A 21,018-nucleotide genomic window follows, 5' to 3' on the forward strand; every position below is an offset into this window, starting at 1 on the left:
GACTCTCTTTGACTCCCACTGACTCTCTGACTCCCACTGGCTCTGTGACTCTGACTCCCACTGACTCTCTTTGACTCCCACTGTCTCTCTGACTCCCACTGACTCTCTCTGACTGCCACTGACTCAATGACTCCCACTGGCTCTCTGACTCTGACTCCCACTGACACTCTATGACTCCCACTGACTTTCTATGACTCCTACTGACTCTCTGAGTCCCACTGACTGACTCCCACACCCTTCTGTCTGCAGGATCTGAAGGGGCGGATCCTGGTGAAGGGGAAGAAGCTGACTGGTCAGCTTGGATACACAAACAGCACAGCCAGCTTCTCCTCCAGCTCAGATGAAGAGACAGGGTGTGGCAACAAGAGCCTCAGCAAAAAGGATTCGGGGAAGGTGAGTCCTACTTTATTCTTACTGTGGGTCCAGAATAATTAAAAATGTATATTAATTACTGCTTTGGCAGTACTCTGAGAAACTGGCCAGGTCCAGATGACTCTGTGTGTGTGTGTGTGTGTGTGTGTGTGTGTGTGTGTGTGTGTGTGTGTGTGTGTGTGATTGTCAGACAGTCACCTCTCGTAAACTGAGTCCTGAGCTGTCAGATCTAGTGGTGTACTGCTGCAGTGTGCCGTTTCGAGGCTTCGACGCAGCCAATAAGACGCCCGTCAGTGAGATGTCGTCCTTCTCTGAGAGTGACGCACTCAAGCACATCAAAGAGTCAGGTGAGAACCAGTCTGTTGCACACGGGCCACACTTCATGAAAGACACACGGGCCACACTTCATGAATGACACACGGGCCACACTTCATGAATGACACACGGGCCACACTTCATGAATGACACACGGTCCACACTTCCTGTATGACACATGGTCCACACTTCCTGTATGACACACGGGCCACACTTCATGAATGACACACGGGCCACACTTCATGAATGACACATGGTCCACACTTCCTGTATGACACATGGTCCACACTTCCTGTATGACACATGGTCCACATTTCCTGTATGACACATGGGCCACACTTCCTGTATGACATACGGGCCACACTTCCTGTATGACACATGGGCCACACTTCCTGTATGACACACGGGCCACACTTCCTGTATGACACATGGGCCACACTTCCTGTATGACACACGGGCCACACTTCCTGTATGACACACGGGCCACACTTCCTGTATGACACACGGGCCACACTTCCTGTATGACACATGGGCCACACTTCCAGCACACACTTACTGAATGACACATGGGTCACATGCACCTCTCACAGAAATTTGAGCTTCACAGAGGGCATTGATTCTGTTGACAGATAGGAAAGTTGTTTAACTGTTATTATTATTGACAATAATCTATTTGAAAAAAATATTTGAAAGAATACAAGAGAATGAAAGAGTATTTGCATCATAATAATTTTCCCGCTCTCTCTTTCTCTGTCTCTCTCTCTCTCTGTGTGTGTGTGTGTGTGTGTGTGTGTGTGTGTGTGTGTGTGCATGCCATATAGGAAAGCGCTTTGTGAGATTTAACTGTAGCCACCTGAGCCGGATTTACCCTTCAGGACAGAGACTTCAGTCTTCAAACTACAATCCCCAAGATATGTGGAATGGGGGCTGTCAGATGGGTGAGTCCCGAATGGGCGAGACGGCTCAGTTCACATCTCCTGGAGAACAGAAGGACCTCTGTCAATAGTTTGGTTTTCCTTCTCTGTAATTCCCAGTGGCCCTGAACTTCCAGACACCAGGAGAGCAGATGGATCTGAACCGGGGTCGGTTCCTGCCCAACGGACGCTGTGGATACGTGCTGAAGCCCGAGTTCTTGTGCCAACCTACTTCACAGTTTAACCCTGAGAACACAGGAGGAGGACCAGGACACACCCCAACCCAGCTCACTATACGGGTGTGTGCAGTACCCAACACTCAGCTCACTATACGGGTGTGCAGTACCCCAACCCAACTCACAATATGGGTGTGCAGTAAACAACACTCAGCTCACTACAAGGGTGTGCAGTACCCAACACCCAGCTCACTATACGGGTGTGTGCAGTAACCAACACTCAGATCACTATACTGGTGTGCAGTACCCCAACCCAGCTCACTATATGGGTGTGCAGTAAACAACACTCAGCTCACTACAAGGGTGTGCAGTACCCAACACCCAGCTCACTGTACGGGTGTGCAGTACCCCAACACCCAGCTCACTATACGGGTGTGCAGTACCCAACACCCAGCTCACTATACGAGTGTGCAGTACCCAACACCCAGCTCACTATACGGGTGTGCAGTACCCAACACCCAGCTCATTATACGGGTGTGCAGTAACCCCACTCAGCTCTAGTCATGTTTCAGAAACGCCATTTGTATCTCCTGTAGGTCATCTCCGCCCAGCAGCTACCCAAGATAAACACCACCAAGCCCAACTCCATTGTGGACCCACAGGTGTGGGTGGAGATCCATGGCGTAGTCATTGATAATGCACGTGCCAAGACGCACCGCATCAACAACAACGGTACAGCTGTCCACTGTTGTTAAGATGCCTTAGGCCTAATGAATTAATTTGACCATTCACAGGGTCAGGATCGGGTCAGGGTTGCGGTTAGGGTTAGTGTTAGGCAGGGTTAGGGTTAGTGTTAGGCTGGGTTAGAGTCAGGGTCGGGGTCGGGTTAGGGTCACAGTTAGGGTCAGGGTCGGGGACAGGATCAGGGTCGGGTTAGTGTTAGGCAGGGTTTGGGTTAAGCATGGATTCTGATCATTACATTAGATAAATGTAAATTGTGATGACCATGCTACCTTTTGAGCCACCATCACAATTCAGACTGATATGATTGTTAATAAACTATCTGGCATTGATTTAGCACTGGAATTACCAAATCAGTGGGGTAATAATTTTATACAGCAATTATGAGTAATAATTGCCTGTAGCATTTGGATTTACTCCTATATAGTGTGATTGAGCAATAAGGACAAATACTCTAAAACATGTCTTTATTGCCACGACCTCCCAGAACACAGGCTGGTCTGCACGTTCAGACTGCAGTGTTCTGGGATACCTGGATCATAAAGGTCTGTATTGCAATTACAAATGATGTATTCTGCAGCTCTAATGCACAGCAGGCAGTGGCCCATTCATTTAACTTAAATAGTACTGCAACAGACTGTGTGTGTGTGTGTGTGTGTGTGCTGCAGGTTTTAACCCTCGCTGGGACTGCACACTAAGCTTCCAGCTTCAGGTTCCAGAACTGGTCCTGGTGCGCTTTGTAGTGGAGGACCACGACCACACCAGCAAGAACGACTTTGTTGGCCAATTCACTATTCCCTTTACTAGCCTGCGCACAGGTGGGGTTTGTGTGTGTGTGTGTGTGTGTGTGTGTGTGTGTGTGTGTGTGTGACTGAGGGTGTGATTGAATGATCAGATATGTGTTTGAAGCTTCTTTTTTTGATCTTTTGAGAGTTTTTAATCGTTGATGATGAGAATGCATACATGTGAACACTTGGGTGTTTTCATTTCACAAATAGGTTTCATTTCCAAAACAGCTCCTCTTTTAAAAATTTTCTTTTCTCAGAATGTGTTCATTCAATTTTTTCTTTAGCAGTGATTTTAAACAAACATGTGTTTCACAGTGATTTGAAACATACATGTGGGTACTGTCCCCCAGGTTATCGCCATGTGCACTTGCTAAGAGCAGACGGTTCAAGCCTGTCCCCTGCTACACTCTTCATCCACATCAAAGTGACACGGAGAGGTGTGCCCGTCAAAACCGTGTCCGATCGCTCAAGTAATGTCTGACCTGTCCTGGACCTGAGACATCAGAATGCTGGTTTTCCAAGCTCGTCAAAAGCTCCTCAGAGTGCGTCTATGCCAGGCCGACTGACCTATCGGGCCACAGAGCGCCAAGTTGGAGGGCATCAACTCAGCGTGGACACGGAGTCTGCGTTGCCAAGACTTTAGAATACAGCTACAAGTGGTCAAGACCTTGGAACTATTACTGTTTCCATAGAAGCTAGCAGTCAGTTCCCATAGAGATAAAAGTGGTGGTGCCAGTTTTGAAATATAACATTTAACAATTTTTAGAGAGGTATTTAAATCCCGTTTTATTGTGATTGAATACTTCTAATTTAACTGGTGCTTAAATATTCATTAAGTGCCATCTTATACTCCCGTGTAAGTGCTACTTTTGCTTGTTTGTTTTCGTTTGAATTGGAAATGTCTTGTTGTTGGATACGTGGCATACTGAGATATATAAGAGATTATAAAGGGTTGATGATGTAGGCATTGACAGCCAAACAACATGGTGACAATTTGAAGAAATGCTTTGGGTTTGTTCTGACGTTAGACAGTGAAATGAGGGTCACATGAATAGAATTAATGTACAGTAGTGGTTTAGCAACGTATAATGGAAAACAGAAAGTGGTCTATTCATCTGCACTTTTTCAACATAAAATGTTGATGTATAGATGAGATTTAAAAGCTAAAAATATAACTAGTCTTTTGACATTAGGAACATTTTGTAATACTCTATGAGATCCATCTTTTTAACATGCTGCTTTGTTCATCACAACTGTTGCACACTGACAGTAACATCGCTCCACATGAATGGGCTGAAAGTTCACGCTTAGAGTTGGTAAATGTAAATTCAGAATTTTTCCAAGGTGTTTGAAGTGGTGTTGCATTTTGCTGATCAGTTTATGTTATTTCTTTTATTACTGGCAGAGTTACAAGCATCCGAACATACAATCTAGCGAACTATAAAGTGACTGCATGCTGGAATCTATGCTTCTGTGCGTGGGAAGCTGTGGATGAGATTTTTGGTAAGCAGTGAGAACCTAATAAGCCACTAGTGCCTGAACTGAGATTGAAACATCTATAATGTAACATACGTGCTCGTGCACGTTATTTATATGTTGTACTACTGCATTTAAATGACACTACGATTTGGAAAAATATAGTTGATTACATTTTTCACCACTATTTATACAGCTACCAACATTAATTTTATTGTTCTTAATTGTTGCATTACACGTATGTTTTATAGATTGTATACTTTTTATGTTCAAAGTTAATACATGTGGATGGTTGATATTGACGTGGTTTGCAAGATTCGTTTTTCAAACTGCCTTTTGGTTGATCAAAGTCCGGGTCAGGGACTGCTGCAGCGTCCAGGTAACACAGTTTGGGACTTACTTCACTTGTCTTTACTGATGACACGCTGGCCGATATTTGTATTTTCTAGAGTCATACAAGCAAGAGAAAAACATTTTGACTTGTACTTTAAAAACCTATATTTATAAACTGTAGTTTGAGAAGCATGTCTACATTTTATAAATCGATTTTATAACCCTTATCGGTGTTTGATTTTAGTGTTGGGTGTGTGGCACGTTTTAAAAAGCTAAATTTGACGTATATCTCACGGCTTTGGCAAAAAAATAAATCACGGCTTTGGCGCCATCTTTTGGTCTATGAAACAACGAAAGTTATTATGCTTAAAAATCAATAAAATGTTAATAATTTAGGTTGAACGGTAATTAACGCGCGAAATGTATAAAGATGCATTTCTGTAGCGATTATTTGAAATTCAAGTAATCTTGGCATGTCTGGAAAAACAGTATTTCGGGTCAATTGCGAAAGAACTACATTGACCACAAGGCTGTGGGAGATTCCGCCAATAGTAGTGGGGGTGTGGAGTTCTCAAGACCAGATACTCATTTCCTGGTTAAACATGGCGGATGAGAATGAGACAGCACCGAAGCCGGAGAACCAAGTGGAGGTAGAAGAGGACCATGGACATTGTAGCGACTGCGAAAATGAAGAGCATAATTTTGATGACGGGTGAGGATGCAAACTTGTTTGTTGTTAGATGTGAGTTTAAATACACTCGTGCTCTGTACACCTAAAGACTGGGCCCTGGTATGGTTAGGTAGTGCAGGCTAGAATCATTGGAGCCCGCCCCCAGTGGGCTCTCATTGGTCCGTTCGTTTTATTGACGACACAGCCCGAGCAATAATTGGACCAAATTGATTAACTCTAAGTACGGGGCGGGACATCCGACCTCATTTCGGCAGTTCTCCCGTCTCAAGCTAATCTGCTATTCCAGAATTGGTTTATTGTAAATTTACTATATTGGAAGGGCAGTAAACTGACAGGGATTTGTTTTACATTAACACACCCTACTCTACTGAAACCACCAGCAATAACTACAATTCACGCTACCCATCGTTCTCTTCAAATAATATTATTTGAATAAGTGTATACTAGTTAGCTAAGCAGTTAGCACAGGCAGCGCGCGCCTCCTACAGTAACGGTAGACGTGTCGCGATTATGTTTCACAAAACGAACTAAACCTGGTGATATCCGTCAGTCTAACGTCCACGGCGACAGAAAATAAAACCCTCAAACTAGACTGCCGGTGTTGGTGCTGGCACCGTCTACCTCAGAGCAGGAACGGAGGCGAGCTGCCCGCCATTCCGCCGAGCGCGAGAGCTGCAGGGTTTGGCGTTAACGCGCCGGTGCTCCACGTCCGTAGAGGAGTGTGTGTCTGTCTCATCGTGTGTGTGCCCGGTCCTGCCCGCCGCGGGCCACCGAGCACCGACCTCGTCGCACTTTCACTTTCAGTACGCGGCGCGGCGGCGTGTCCGGGCGGCGACGGCGGACTCGTCTGTAATCTCAGCCGCGCCAAGGTCACGTTCGGTCGGGCGGGGTCTAGGACGGTGTGTAGTAAGTGGTTGTCTCTGTTTTAAAATAACTCCACCACGAACGTGTCCCTTCCCGTGACAAGTAAACCCAAGTCTTGAACAACTTGAAGAGGTTTACCGATTAAACGGCCCGTTTATGCAGATCAACTGTGATTAAAGCTGCATCACATTCCTTACAGTAGTGTACGGACGCTGGTTTTTACATTTGAAACCTGCCAGTACCGTTCTGGTGCCTAAACGCGGCCTCCCAGCACAAAGATACACGTGCTTTTCTATTACGTTACGGACGGTTCAGTGTGACGTCCGTTCATCCCCCCCCCCTCTCTTAACGCATGCACGCGCACACTCGCGCTCCCCCGGGGGCGATGCGACGGACCATCTGTCCCGAAAAATCAAATGTGCCTTCACCTCGCTAATGGGATTAAGTCGTGCTCCTCAGTAGGTGTGGTGAACCACGCCGCTCTAGTTTAACTAAACTCATATTGGCTCGGGTAGTGATGGTCGTCTGTGTTTTGTGCCTGACGAGACTCCATAGTTGAAGTCTTGGATCCTTCTTAGTTCTTAGTGTATGGTTCTGGTATCCACCGACGCCACCAGCCTGCACATTTCAGTGGCTTGAATCCCTGTTGGAACCTGGCCTACATGATCTGGCCACCTTACTTTTAAAATGGATGTTCTAGTGTCTGCATCAAGATCCACTTGTTTGTGCTCCAGGTTTTACTACAGTTCATTCATGTTTCAGTGGTTCATGCTGTTTCAGTGTAGATTCTGCATGATTCTGCTTTTTTGTCTGTATAATTGTTTTCTCTCTCCTTTCTGTATGTATCCCCTGACCCTCTTTATTGCATCTAACCTCATCTTCTACCACTTGAGTAATAATACATTTAAGTTAAATCCTGTCTCATAAAATAGAGTATAACCTGAAAAAAACAATTGCGCTAGTTTCACACAAACTGGACCCATATGATTGTAAAGCTGCTTTGTGACGTGTATTGTGAAAAGCGCTATATAAATAAATTTGACATTTTCTCATCTGTATAATAATGTACACTTGTCAGCCTCTTTATTAGGTACACCTCACATTGCTCATTAATGCAAATGTCAAATCAGGCAATCACATTGCAGCAACTCGGTGCATTTAGGCATATAGACATGGCCAAGACGATCTGCTACAGTTCAAACCGAGCATCAGAATGGGGACGAATGGTGATTTAAGTGACTTTGAACGTGGCATGGTTGTTGGTTCCAGACGGGTTGGTCTGAGTATTTCAGAAACTTCTGATCTGCTGGGATTTTCACACACAATCATCACTAGGGTATACAGAGAATGGTCCAAAAAAGAGAAAATATCAAGTTAGCGGCAGTTCTGTGGGCACAAATGCCTTATTGATGCCAGAGGTCAGAGGAGAATGGCCAGACTGGTTTGAGCTGATAGAACAGCAAAAGTAACTGAAATAACCAGTCGTTACAACCGAGGCATGCAGAAGAGCATCTCTGAACGAACAACATGTTGAACCTTGAGGCAGATGGGCTACAGCAGCAGAAGACCACACCAGGTGTCACTCCTGTCAGCTAAGAACAGGAAACTGAGGCTACAATTCGCACAGGCTCACCAATATTGGACAATAGAAAATAAAAAAAAAACATTGCCTAGTCTGATTAGTCTCGATTGTTGCTGTGGCATTTGGATGGTAGGGTCAGAATTTGGCATAAACAACACGACTGCATGGATCCTGCCGTGTATCAACGGTTCAGGCTGGTGGTGCGATGGTGTGGGGGATATTTTCTTGCCACATTTTGGGCCCATTAGTACCAATTGAGCATCGTGTCAACACCACAGCTTATCTGAGTTTTGTGGCTGACCATGTCCATCCCTTTGTGACCACAGTGTAGCCATCTTCTGATGGCTACTTCCAGCAGGATAACGCGCCATATCATAAAGCGTGAATTATCTCAGACTGGTTTCTTGTACACAACAACCGTACTCGAATAGCCTCCACAGTCACCAGATCTCAGTCCAATAGAGCACCTTTGGGATGTGGTGGAACGAGAGATTAACATCATGGATGTGCAGCTGACAAATCTGCAGCAACTGTGTGATGATATCATGTCAATATGGACCAGACTCTCTGAGGAATGTTTCCAGTACCTTGTTGAATCTAAGCCACAAAGGATTAAGGCAGTTCTGAAGGCAAAAATGGGTCCAACCCGGTACTAGAAAGGTGTACCTAATAAAGTGGCCGGTGAGTGTACAATATTGTTCTAAGATATTGCGGAATGGAGCTGACTCAAAATAGCAGGTGAATAAAAAATGCTCTGTAAATGTCATGTAATTTCCCATTCCATTGAAATGCTTTTGCAGGCTTTTCAGCTGAATCAGGAATGGTGAGATTGTCGCTATTAGAGCAGCAGTGCCAGCCTGCTGTTCTCCTGTGTTGGCCCACAGTGTGTAAATCAAGCCTCACTCTATATTACAGTGTAGACTAAAATGACTGCATCCCACTCCACTGGTCTTATGTTTTACTGGGAGAGAGGATTTCCATTTCATAACTGGCTGCCATTTTGGGCACTGGTAAGAAGTGTGAGCGTGGGTGGGTTTGCCTCCTCTTACTCCTCCATTTGGAGCCCTCACCTGGCACCTTTCTTCTGTCACACCTGAGAGGGTAGTACATGGTACCCTCTGTCAGGATATCTACTGAGTTCCTATTTGATGCTGTGGTTAGTACCGTAGGGTACTGCACTCTAATTTAGTTGACACACTGCTTGATCACAGTGAAGCACTGCAGTTCAATTGCATTTGTGGGTGAAATTCTCAGTGTTCAGGCTGATGACCCAAATGCTAATACACCTTATGCTGTGTACGGCATGTTGTGGTTTACAGGGAAAAGGGAGACACAGGAGCCAAGAAGAAGAAAAAGAAACAGAAGAAGAAGAAGGACAAGTCTGGAGGAAAGGACTCCGCTCAGGACCCACTGGCCAAGGTGGGAGACACCTCGGCCTAGAGGAGGCCTGATGTGACCTCTCGGCCTAGAGGAGGTCAGATGTGACCTCTCGGCCTAGAGGAGGTCAGATGTGAAACATCATGTGTTTTATGTGTTTACATTTTCTCCCCCCCCCCCTTCTCGGTTCCTCCCTGTAGGTGAATTCTCTTCCTGCAGATAAGCTTCAGGAGATTCAGAAAGCCATTGAGCTCTTCTCGGTTGGACCAGGACCAGCTAAAACCATGGAGGAAGCTTCACGCCGCACCTACCAGTTCTGGGACACTCAGCCCGTCCCGAAGCTAGGTACCCATTCCTGCGGCAGCGCCTAGATTTTTTCCCCCTGGGTTCAGTTCTGCCCCTTTGCAAAAGCATCTTGCATTGTTTCACAAACATGCTCCATTAATGAGCTTTTTTGTTGCCTGTCTTGAACCTCTTTATTGGCTGAGCGATCCCTAAATTTGAAACTGTTCCAGGCCCCAGACCAGTCTGATACTGGTCCCAGACCCAAAATACATGCAGGGTTTCATTTGCATAATAGCCTGAACACTTGAAAGAGAACCACACCGATTACCAGGTGTGGCTTTTTCTAGAGCTCTTCTAGAAGGATAACAGCTGTGATGAATTGACAAGTGGAGTGTGAGTGTAAACACTAGTGATGACGTATTTGGACTGAAAATAAAAAAAAGACAGATCTGTAATGTTACCTGCAGGCGGGCGGCCGTAGTGTGGCCTGCAGGTGGGCGGCCGTAGTGTGGCCTGCAGGGGGGCGGCCGTAGTGTGGCCTGCAGGCGGGCGGCCGTAGTGTGGCCTGCAGGCGGGCGGCCGTAGTGTGGCCTGCAGGCGGGCGGCCGTAGTGTGGCCTGCAGGCGGGCGGCCGTAGTGTGGCCTGCAGGCGGGCGGCCGTAGTGTGGCCTGCAGGCGGGCGGCCGTAGTGTGGCCTGCAGGCGGGCGGCCGTAGTGTGGCCTGCAGGCGGGCGGCCGTAGTGTGGCCTGCAGGCGGGCGGCCGTAGTGTGGCCTGCAGGCGGGCGGCCGTAGTGTGGCCTGCAGTAGGGCTGTCGCGATAACCGCAGTATAGCAATACCGCGCTATTGACGAGAAAATCGCAACGTACGGGAATTAACCGCAACAACCGCAATATTTGTGTTTTTTCCCATGCGAGGGGAAAGTGCCTGTGCAAGAGTTAAAGTCATTTTCCCATCAACCCCCTGTTATCATCCGGTGCGGCTGATCAACAATCCGTCTCCTTTTTTCAAAGATGGAAACTACGGCAGATGCTCTGGTCAAAAAACAAAACGCGACTTCGCCGGTTTGAGAGCATTTCGGGTTCAAGTCAAATCCACGCAGATCCACTCGCCTGGTGGCGCGTCAATGAGGCTAGATTTCCTCTGCTCTGCAAACTTGCCCGCAAGTACATGTGCATTTGTGCAACAAGCACACCATCAGAGCGAGTTTTTAGTACTGCCGGGAATATTGTTAGCCCTTTCCGCTCCTCACTGAAACCACATAAGGTGAATATGTTGGTTTTCTTAGCGCGCAACAGGGACGTGACAACTCAGGTTTAAGCTGAGATGTTATTCTTCTGGTTAAGGAAAGATTTCGTTTTATTGATTTATTTATTAAAATCTCTTTTTGTGTTTAAAATCTCGTTTAAAATATTTACCCTACACTTTTAAGAAAGCGAAAGAGCATGGGTTCTTACTGCATCTCATTTGACTTCTGTGTTCTCTATTTGACAATAAACACATATTTAACTGCTCTTAAAACTGTGTCTTCTTCTTTAAAAACAATAAGAACCCCTTTACAATAAAAACAATAAAACAATTATATAGCTCTAAAATTAAGATTTTAGACGACAAATGACGCATATCGCGTCATACCGCATATCGCGGTGTTGAGCCACCATAAATAACCGCAGGGGAAATTCTTTCACCGCGACAGCCCTAGCCTGCAGGCGGGCGGCCGTAGTGTGGCCTGCAGGCGGGCGGCCGTAGTGTGGCCTGCAGGCGGGCTCTCGTGGTGCTTTCAATTATTCTCTATAGTTACACATGTAAACAAAAGCAGAACTTTGTTTTGAAAAAGGTTTCTCTCCTGTTTCTAATGAGAGCCAATCACAGGTCTATACATTCACTATAAATTATGTTTGTATACAATATACTATTTGATCGCTGTTTTCACTATATTATAAGTGTATACGGACACTATGTTCACTAATATATGTATACTTTCACTATACTATACACTATATGTTCATGTATTTATTTTATTCTTTAAAATGTTTGTAGGTAGGCATTAACCAAGCCATTCCCAAGACTTGCCTGCTGGGTTTGATTTATTTGCTGTTGAAGTGTTGTTTCTATAGTCTTGCCACATCAGTTTGAAGGAAAGTGATTGTCCTGAGGTTCTGGTGGTTAAAGGGCTGCTTGCTGTTTCCTGGTGCAGGAGAGATGGTGACATCACATGGCTGCATCGAGCCTGACAAGGATCACATCCGTGATGAGCCATACAGCCTCCCACAGGGCTTCTGCTGGGATGCACTGGACCTGGACAACCCCACCGTGGTGAGTCCCCACGGGCCCCGCCTGCTGGACCCGCCCACTCTCCTCTCCACACCCACTCCTGGTCCGACTGCTCTCTTGAGACTGGTGGTTGTTACTGTTTGGCCAACAGGCGATGCCATCATCAACATTTATTACTTAGAACTGATGAATATGTAAATGTAAAAATGTATTTAAGTCCAGCCAATCGGTTGTCTCCTCATGGTCTGTATTTTTTTAGACTCTTTTTGATTCTGTAGATCCTTGTACATTAGGGGTGGGAATCGTTTACTATCTCACGATTCGATTCCGATTTTGGGGGCCACAATTCAATTCAAAAATCAATTTTCGATTCAAAACGATTTTCGATTCAAAAAACGATTTGATTTATAAAAATGTCTGCTTCAGTCTATAAAATCTGCATGATCTACTACAGTCTGCTTTGCAAGACAGAACGACAAATACAGAAAATTTGTAGGCATTGAAATATAATACTTACACTGTTGCTGTATATTGTTATTTTGTGGACTGTTTTCTCCAGTACTGAAGTTAAGAAGCGTGTTCATTTGCTGAATATGTTCTACTGTGTGTCGGTTGCAGGCCAGTGCAGTAGTGCTGATGCCAGGTTTGCATCTTTTAAGGCCAATATTGCAATAAGGATTAAAAAACTGTGCTCAGCAGTCCTAGCTAAGATATCAGAAACCTGCTTTAATAAATCAGCAACAGACCATTTGCATGGTATCCTGTTGATTCAAAAGCACTGAGCTGCTGGAGGTCGGTGTTCAAGCTTTAGGGAACAACACTCTACTCAGTCTTGGCACAGATGAGTCTACATGTCCCAGTTGTCTGGTATTGGGTACCGGTTATGTTACAGACTGCCCTTGTGTTGGGCACTGTTTGTTACAGACTTGCCTTGTATAGACACTGGTTTTTATAGACTGGCCTTTGTGTTGGGCACCATTTGTTCCAGACTGGCCTTGTGTTGGGCACTGTTTGTTACAGACTGTCCTTGTGTTGGGTACCATTTGTTCGAGACGGGCCTTGTGTTGGGCACTGTTTGTTCCAGACTGGCTCAGTATGATCTCACTCTTTGTGTTTCTGCGTAGCTGAAAGAGCTGTACACCCTCCTGAATGAGAACTACGTGGAGGACGATGACAACATGTTTCGCTTTGACTACTCACCTGAGTTCCTGCTTTGGTAGGTGTCTGTCCTGGCTGCTGTGGGTAGGGATGGGATAGGCTGAGGAGGGCAGAGGGTGGAGTTAGGAGGGCAGAGGGTGGAGTTAGGAGGGTGGAGTTAGGAGGGGAGAGGGTAAATGACTCTGCTCAGAAATCACTTTCTCAATCATAATCTACCCCCCCCCCCCCCCCATTAGGGCTCTACGTCCTCCTGGTTGGCTGCTCCAGTGGCATTGTGGGGTCAGGGTGAACTCAAATCAGAAGCTTGTGGGTTTCATAAGTGCCATTCCAGCCAACATCCGCATCTACGACACGTAAGTCACTTGACTTCCTCGTCACTGGCTTAGAACTAGAGCAGCACAACTGTATACTCAACTGACCTTTGGAGTAACAATCTTGTAAACTAGGGAAATGCTGACATAAATTAATTTAAATGATCCACTGATGATTTGATTTGGCTTCAAGGCTGAAAGCTTAAGGGGTTAGAAGGCCTGCATTGTCTTCATTGCCCTGTAGGAGGTCTGAGCCATCGCACATGCTCAGAAATGCCACAGGAGACCAATACTGATCCTGGATGTCTGTCACTTTCTAGGACATCTCACTTTCTCCCTGTTCATCTGTGTGCCGTCTTCTTCCAGAGAGAAGAAGATGGTGGAGATCAACTTTCTGTGTGTGCACAAAAAGCTGCGTTCGAAGCGAGTGGCGCCAGTGCTGATCCGAGAGATCACCAGACGAGTCAACCTGCAGGGCGTCTTCCAGGCCGTCTACACAGCAGGAGTGGTACTGCCCAAACCCGTGGGCACCTGCAGGTAATGCATACGCATACAGTGAAGCGTGATTGGTCCAGAAAACACGTCTCCACTGCTCCAGAGTCCAGCAGCACTGCAGTAATGTCACCACAGATCTCGGGCTGGTGTGCAGCTGGAAGGGTGATGTTAATGCGGTGGACGCTTCGGCCCCGAGTGGCCCTGCTGCGTGGGCGTGGCTGTGGGCGTGGCTGTGGGCGTGGCTGTGGGCGTGGCTGTGGTCTACCACTTCATGGCGGGGTTGTAGCTTCTAGACGCTTCCATGTCATAATCACTAAATACAACCAGTTCTACTGATTACGACCCATGCTACTGAACTAACATGGTGTCCACATACTTTTTGCCATATACCGTGTGTGTGTGTGTGTGTGTGTGTGTGTGTGTGTGTGTGTGCGCATGCGTGCGTGTGCGTGCAGGTACTGGCATCGGTCGCTGAACCCCAGGAAGCTGATTGAGGTGAAGTTCTCCCATCTGAGTCGGAACATGACCATGCAGCGCACGATGAAGCTCTATAGGCTGCCAGATGTAAGGCTCCTCCCCCTTATGGCCTTCAGACCACTTCCTCCTGTCCCAACCGGCTTTTATTATTATTATTATTATGTAAGCGCTCAGGTCTCTGTGGTTTGCAGTTTTCTGCTGGAATGCGGGGTGGGAGGGGACTTCTGGGTTCGGTGCGGCCCGTCTTTCTGCTCTATTCCGTCTCACTCTCCCGTGTTCCGTCTCACACACCAGGCCCCTGCAGGAGCTTTGTTATTTTTTGTCTTTTTCTAATAGCTGTGGAATATTAGTTCTTAACTTACTTTTCGTCTCTGTCACACACACACACACACACACACACACGTGTGTGTGTGCTCACTCACAGACTCTGTCTGCCCTTCTGTCTCTAGGCTCCTAAGACTGCAGGCCTGAGGCCCATGACACTGAAGGACGTCCCTGCGGTTCACTCTTTACTGCATGACTACCTGCTCCAGTTCAACCTGGCCCCCGTCATGAGTCCTGAAGAGGTGCAGCACTGGCTCCTCCCACAGGACAACATCATCGACACCTTCCTGGTGGAGGTCTGTCTCCCCGCGCATGCCTGTGGCCTCTCCCCTCCATGTCTTCATAAGCCATACCATGAATATTTGGTCTGTTTGAGTAACCGTCTACTTGGTCTTTACTAATTGGATGTTTCTCTTTTAGTCCATTTCATCATTTCTGAGAGTTTAGGGCAGTTTTCATTTGCATAAGTTGTAATGTGTGTGACCTCAATGAGCTTTTACATCTGCCACACCCTTTGGTTCATTGAGTTTGTCAGATTTTGCTATTTGCTAATGAGAGTAGAGCTGGGCGATTCATCGATGTTATCTAATAATTCGAATTTACAGTTAAGGACGATGTGTTTTTATGAAAATCGATTTTCTCTGAGTTTTAATTTTGACCACCGACGCTGCACTGTGGGCTCCCGTAGTTCAGAGTGAGCTTAGCCCCTCCCACCCATCCACCCTCAACACACACACACACACACATATAAACATGACTGCGGAGTTTGTGCCCGTAATCTGGAGTTGGTTCGGTTTTGCGGCGTCAGACATAGACCAAACAAGTCCTCGCTCTAAGGTGTGTTTGAAACCGATTGTTTCTAAAGGTAGCAGCACGACAAATTTATTTCAACACCTTAAACAGATGCATGCAGCGGAGTGGGAGAAGTGCTGCTCTGAGCGGATTGAATGCACCCGTTGCACTAGCACACCATCCAAAATAAAACAACCGTCCCCGACACGTTTTCCAACTGTGTACCATATGATAAGAATGGGATACAGTGGAAGGCAATCAGACACGTTATCGCAATGTTTATTGCAAAAGACATATTTTAATATATGTCATAAGTATATTTTCCCCTGAATATACAAAAAATCATAAACTATAGTGCATACAGAAAAAGCAGGTTCTATATGCATTATAGCAGGGGTCGGCAACCTATGGCATGCGTGCGACCGCTGGCACGCCGAGGCATAATCACTGGCACGCACCACACTGGACCAGCATCAGCAAAAAAAATTAATAATAAAAAATTGATGACAGAGAGCAACATCCTCCAATCGAAATCGCTCAACACTCTGCACTCGGTTCCCGCCACAGACCCATGTTTAAATTTGTTTAAATAACCCCAACGGCTGCACGGCGCTGCGTGTGACGTAATCCCTGAGCCGTGTCAAGGCTGGATTATTTATTTTGGATTATACTTTCGCGAGTGACCGTAGCGCGACTCCCCACACCTTGCGCGAACCTGAGCGAACGTCGGAGGCATTTATACTTATAATGCGTCACATTCTTCACACCCCTCAAAAACAGGGGAATGAACATTTACCTGACAAATTTTAATGTTGCTTTCTGTTCCAAGTTTGAAAAGTGCTGGAATTTAGGCTAGTGAGGGCAGCCCTGTTCTTACTCAGAATGTATACAGCGTGCCTGTCAGTACGCAACATGTACCCCCCCCCTCCAATTTTATTTGTTGATAGTGTCACACTCATTGACTAGTTTGATTTTTAGTAGAGAAAAATAAATAAATTAAAATCAAAAATCGGATTAAAATTAAATAAATCGATGATTTTTTTTTGGGGGGGGGGTGGGCATATCGCACAGCTAAATGAGAGCTTCAGCTAATGGATTGATACTTGATTGATAATTGATGGATTGGTATTTGGTTGTTTTGTTGTGGTAGAACGCTGAGGGGAAGGTGACTGACTTCCTGAGTTTCTACACACTGCCGTCCACCATCATGAACCACCCTGTGCACCGCAGTCTGAAGGCTGCATACTCCTTCTACAACGTGCACACCACCACTCCCCTGCTCGACCTGATGTCCGACGCCCTCATCCTGGCCAAGTCGGTCAGTGAATACAGCCGTGCCCCCGTTTAAGCGTGCGGGTGTTCTATAGTGACTGGGCTGTTGTTTGTGTATTATCTGAATCAGCTGGATCTACCCATCACGTCTTTCTCTTCACCCATTCAGAAAGGATTTGATGTATTTAATGCACTGGACCTGATGGAGAACAAGACGTTCCTTGAGAAGCTGAAGTTTGGTATTGGAGATGGTAACCTGCAGTATTATCTCTACAACTGGAAATGCCCCAGCATGGGACCTGAGAAGGTACAGTCGGATCTCCTTCACACAATCTGTCACACACGTGTATGCATACGCACAAAACACACACACACACACACACACTCTTTTCTATGTGGTGCATCTAGGCTGAGTGAGGTATCACCAGGGAATGTTCCATGAAACTTCAATCACAATTCATACACTTGAACTCTCTTGAAAATTCAGTTTCATTACTGCCACCTATTGGCAATACCTTGCAATCATCTGTTGAGCACATGTGAAAGAATACCTACTACATTTTTTTTATCTCATGGGTTATTTATAGTTTCTCATGGCTTATCATAGTTAAGCAGCTAACTGCACATTTTGACCACCAAGGGGCAATCATGAGACAAAACTATCTTGCCTTGTATAATAGTTTTGTGGGTTGGTACAGATTTAATTATTATTAATTTTTTTTGTATTTACCAAGCAGCTTGAAACAAAAGTTCTAATTTTTAGTTTGTTCTTCTGTCATGCAGGTCGGCTTGGTCTTGCAGTGATCTTCTGAAACACAGTTTAGCCAATCCTTGTGTCATAGTGAAGCCAAGTTATGACATCATGCACTGACCACCTGACAGATGTTCCAGAGGGACTTCCAGGTTTAGGAGGAATAAGCCACGCCCACCTCTTTTTTCTTTCTTTTTTTTTTGTCCCATTTGAACTTTGAACTTTTGGACCTACACTGCTGCTGTCAGGCCAAGAGAGGAGGGTTTCCTTCCTTGGACACACTCTCTCCCTCTCTCTCGCTTCCTTGCTCATTCTCTTTCCCCCTCTCTCTCTCTTGAGCTCCCTCTCCCCCTCTCTCTCTTTCTATCTCCCCCTCTCTTTCTTTTTGTTCCTCCCTCAGCACATGGATCTGAAGCCACTGTATTTACCATCAACAAACTTGTTGTGATTGTGGATTGTCACGACTGGTAAAACAGACTCAGAAATAACATACTCCTTCACAAACACTCATGATGCTCAGAAACATGTATGCAACATCCTGCTCACATACTGACACAATCGATAGACTCAAAACAGCAATTTTTCAAAAAACACGTACAAACATCTTGTCAACAAAATTGTAATAAAACAATCAAAAATACTAGAAAATATCTAAAACAAAAAAAAATCACAAAAATCAAATGAAATCGGTAATAAAACCCAGAGTGGATATCACAAGGGCTCAGCTGTTTTCCCCGTTTATAATTGTAATGATATTTGCCCTTTTTCCTCTGCCCTTTTGTTTGCTCCCAGTGCTGCAGTGAGACTGTCCCTGTTTCCAGTTTGTTTCATTATTAATGTGATTACTGTGAGCTTTTCCCTTGTTTTTGAATTTTTTCCTCTTCAAATCGACGGATGCTGCTTCATCACTGACTGCCTGTAATTCCCGTCACTGTAATGTCAACAGAACAGCCCAGTGTATATAAATAAATAACAACATAATACCAGTAAATGAAGACAGGGGTGACTCCAGGCCCTGGGCGCATGGCCAGATGCTAAATAGTCAGGAACTGCATCATGGCTAAGACCTGAATCAAGTGTTTTATTGGGTGGAGGTGGGGCAAGACTCGGGAGGTTGGGGCTTAATATTTAAATACTGATCTAACATTTGAGAGTCAAATATGCTTGTGGAGGAGGGGAAATGTGGTCACATGACTGCTAACCCATTATGAAATTCTACTTCTATAGGAAGATGATTAGTATGAGAAACCAGGGAGCCTGTACTTTGACAGATTTGGTGGGCGTTATGTCTTCTCTTGCTGAGTTTTAGAGTTCTGGATCTGAGCGCGCTCCAATGTTGAAATCATGGTGTTGGTTAGGTAACTTATGCGACAAGGGGAAGAGTGGTAGGAGTTGTGTCTGGGCTGGTATCGGGTGGGGTGGATCACAGGATCCGAAGGCAGAATCAAAACGTCTTTTGGTTTCCTTGATGGAGAGGGTACAGCGTTGTCAACGTGAGAATTCTTTTGTGCATAATAAAAGTAGAAGTTGCTGTGAGGATTTTGTAGTTTGGTTCGTTGTGTTTCTTGCATATTCATTTCAGATTTCACTGCCATGGCAATCATGATGCCCCAGGGGGTGGAGCAATGTAGCAACGAGAACTGCTAATGGCCATATCGTTTTAGCCTACACCACTGGAAGGGGTGGGGCATATAGATGCATACTTTGACCACACCATCTTACTGAAGCCACACCCCTTACTGAGGCCTTCTGTGCTGATTTCCCTCTGTATCGTGAGAATGTGTGCATGCTCATATAAGCCCGCGTTTGTGCCCACGCTATATCATAAGCACCACTGAGAAGAGCAGGGCACGTGATGATGTGCGACACAGATTGAAGCCATATTTGATGTGATGAACACGTGTAATGTGCGCGATCACGTGCGACACGGGTGAACATCTGTTGTACACAGCTTGTTAGTGTTCAGCTTTTCTCAGGCTTTTATTCCTTAAAAAATATTTTTACTCCAATTTAACATTTACTTTTTAACATCAATATAATTGGTATTATTAAATGAATTCATAAAACTACAAAGCCAGTATTTAGTATATCAGAGAAGTTCATAATTATATAGTTAAGGAGAGTGAGTTAAATGATTTTTATATAGCGCCTTTCAAAGAGCCAAAAGTTGCTTTACAATGAAACCATACAACTTTTGCATCCAGTTGCACATCGGTTACACAGCAGTAGAAGATCTGCCGCTGGACATACACACAGACACTTTATTAGACATGCAGCCACACAGTCATTCACAAACACCAGCACAATTTTCTTTAGGACAGCCAATTAATCTAACCTCAATATTTTCAGACAGGAGAGGGAAACCATTGGCAACCCACACAGAACATGGAGGTTCTGCCCCCGCAGGAACACAAATCCTTCAACCAGTTCACTCTACTGGCCAAATGCACACACTCTCCTGATCAAAATCTTAAGACCAGTTAAAGAATAGCAAGAATTTGCATTTTGCACTATTGGATCTTAAGAAGGTTCTAAGTACAGCTTCAAGATGCTAAAAGAAACATTGGGGGATAGGGAGAATAGAATTTGAGCAGGCAGTTTATAGAAAACAACAATTTAACTGAAATAGGCTGTTCTGTTTATCAGCTGATCAAAAGTTTAAGACCACAGCCTTTAAAAGCCAAAATCTGCACACAAAAAAGGATTTCCAGCCATTTTCTGTGAAGTATTCACACCGTCATGACCTCCTGATAGCAAAAGCAAGAAGGCTCACTAACGTTGAGCGTGGTGGGATAGTTGAGCTGCACAAGGCGTCTCACAGCCATCGCTGCTGAGGCTGGATGCAGTAAGATTTATTGAAGGATCCTGAGGGTTATGGAACAAAAAAGACAAGTGGTAGACCCAAAAAAGTGTGGAGCTGCAGGACATGATTGGCTGTAAGTCACGTCTTCAAAGGCCACGTCTCCTTAACCACAAACACATCTCCAGCAACACAATCACATCTCCTTAACCACAACCACATCTCCATCAACACAACCACATCTCCTTAATCTCAACCACATCTCCATCAACACAACCACATCTCCTTAATCTCAACCACATCTCCATCAACACAACCACATCTCCTTAATCTCAACCACATCTCCATCAACACAACCACATCTCCTTAATCTCAACCACATCTCCATCAACACAACTACATCTCCTTAATCTCAACCACATCTCCATCAACACAACCACATCTCCTTAA

General features: G+C 45.4%; 2 protein-coding genes across 4 annotated transcripts in view; both read left to right on the forward strand.

Moving 5' to 3' along the window:
* The window catches only part of plcd3a (phospholipase C, delta 3a), a 29,456-nt gene extending 24,116 nt beyond the window's left edge, over positions 1-5,340 (forward strand). For all 3 annotated transcript variants that reach the window (XM_076995710.1, XM_076995711.1, XM_076995712.1), the window contains exons 9-15: positions 250-393; positions 563-719; positions 1,509-1,625; positions 1,722-1,900; positions 2,374-2,509; positions 3,187-3,336; positions 3,657-5,340. In XM_076995710.1, the coding sequence (XP_076851825.1) occupies positions 250-393; positions 563-719; positions 1,509-1,625; positions 1,722-1,900; positions 2,374-2,509; positions 3,187-3,336; positions 3,657-3,787 (1,014 nt within the window). In that variant the 3' untranslated portion in view covers positions 3,788-5,340. The remainder of the gene's footprint in view (positions 1-249; positions 394-562; positions 720-1,508; positions 1,626-1,721; positions 1,901-2,373; positions 2,510-3,186; positions 3,337-3,656) is intronic.
* A 328-nt stretch (positions 5,341-5,668) lies between these two features.
* nmt1a (N-myristoyltransferase 1a) lies at positions 5,669-19,304 on the forward strand. Its single transcript, XM_076995713.1, has 12 exons — positions 5,669-5,827; positions 9,572-9,671; positions 9,830-9,974; positions 12,112-12,230; positions 13,313-13,404; positions 13,583-13,699; positions 14,024-14,194; positions 14,608-14,716; positions 15,079-15,249; positions 16,896-17,063; positions 17,187-17,324; positions 17,801-19,304. The coding sequence occupies exons 1-12, from the start codon at positions 5,718-5,720 to the stop codon at positions 17,819-17,821; spliced, it is 1,461 nt and encodes a 486-aa protein (XP_076851828.1). The 5' UTR covers positions 5,669-5,717; the 3' UTR covers positions 17,822-19,304.
* The last annotated feature ends 1,714 nt before the right edge of the window (positions 19,305-21,018 follow it).

The sequence above is a fragment of the Brachyhypopomus gauderio genome, chromosome 2 (genome assembly GCF_052324685.1).
Source record: "Brachyhypopomus gauderio isolate BG-103 chromosome 2, BGAUD_0.2, whole genome shotgun sequence".
Taxonomy (NCBI): Eukaryota; Metazoa; Chordata; class Actinopteri; order Gymnotiformes; family Hypopomidae; genus Brachyhypopomus; species Brachyhypopomus gauderio.

Bases quoted from the DNA above. Each gene is read 5' to 3' on its own strand.
- nmt1a (XM_076995713.1), top strand. From the start codon at position 5,718: ATGGCGGATGAGAATGAGACAGCACCGAAGCCGGAGAACCAAGTGGAG. The intron at 14,195-14,607 runs GTAATGCATACG...GTGTGCGTGCAG, and splicing joins AAACCCGTGGGCACCTGCAG to GTACTGGCATCGGTCGCTGA. The intron at 14,717-15,078 runs GTAAGGCTCCTC...TTCTGTCTCTAG, and splicing joins AGCTCTATAGGCTGCCAGAT to GCTCCTAAGACTGCAGGCCT.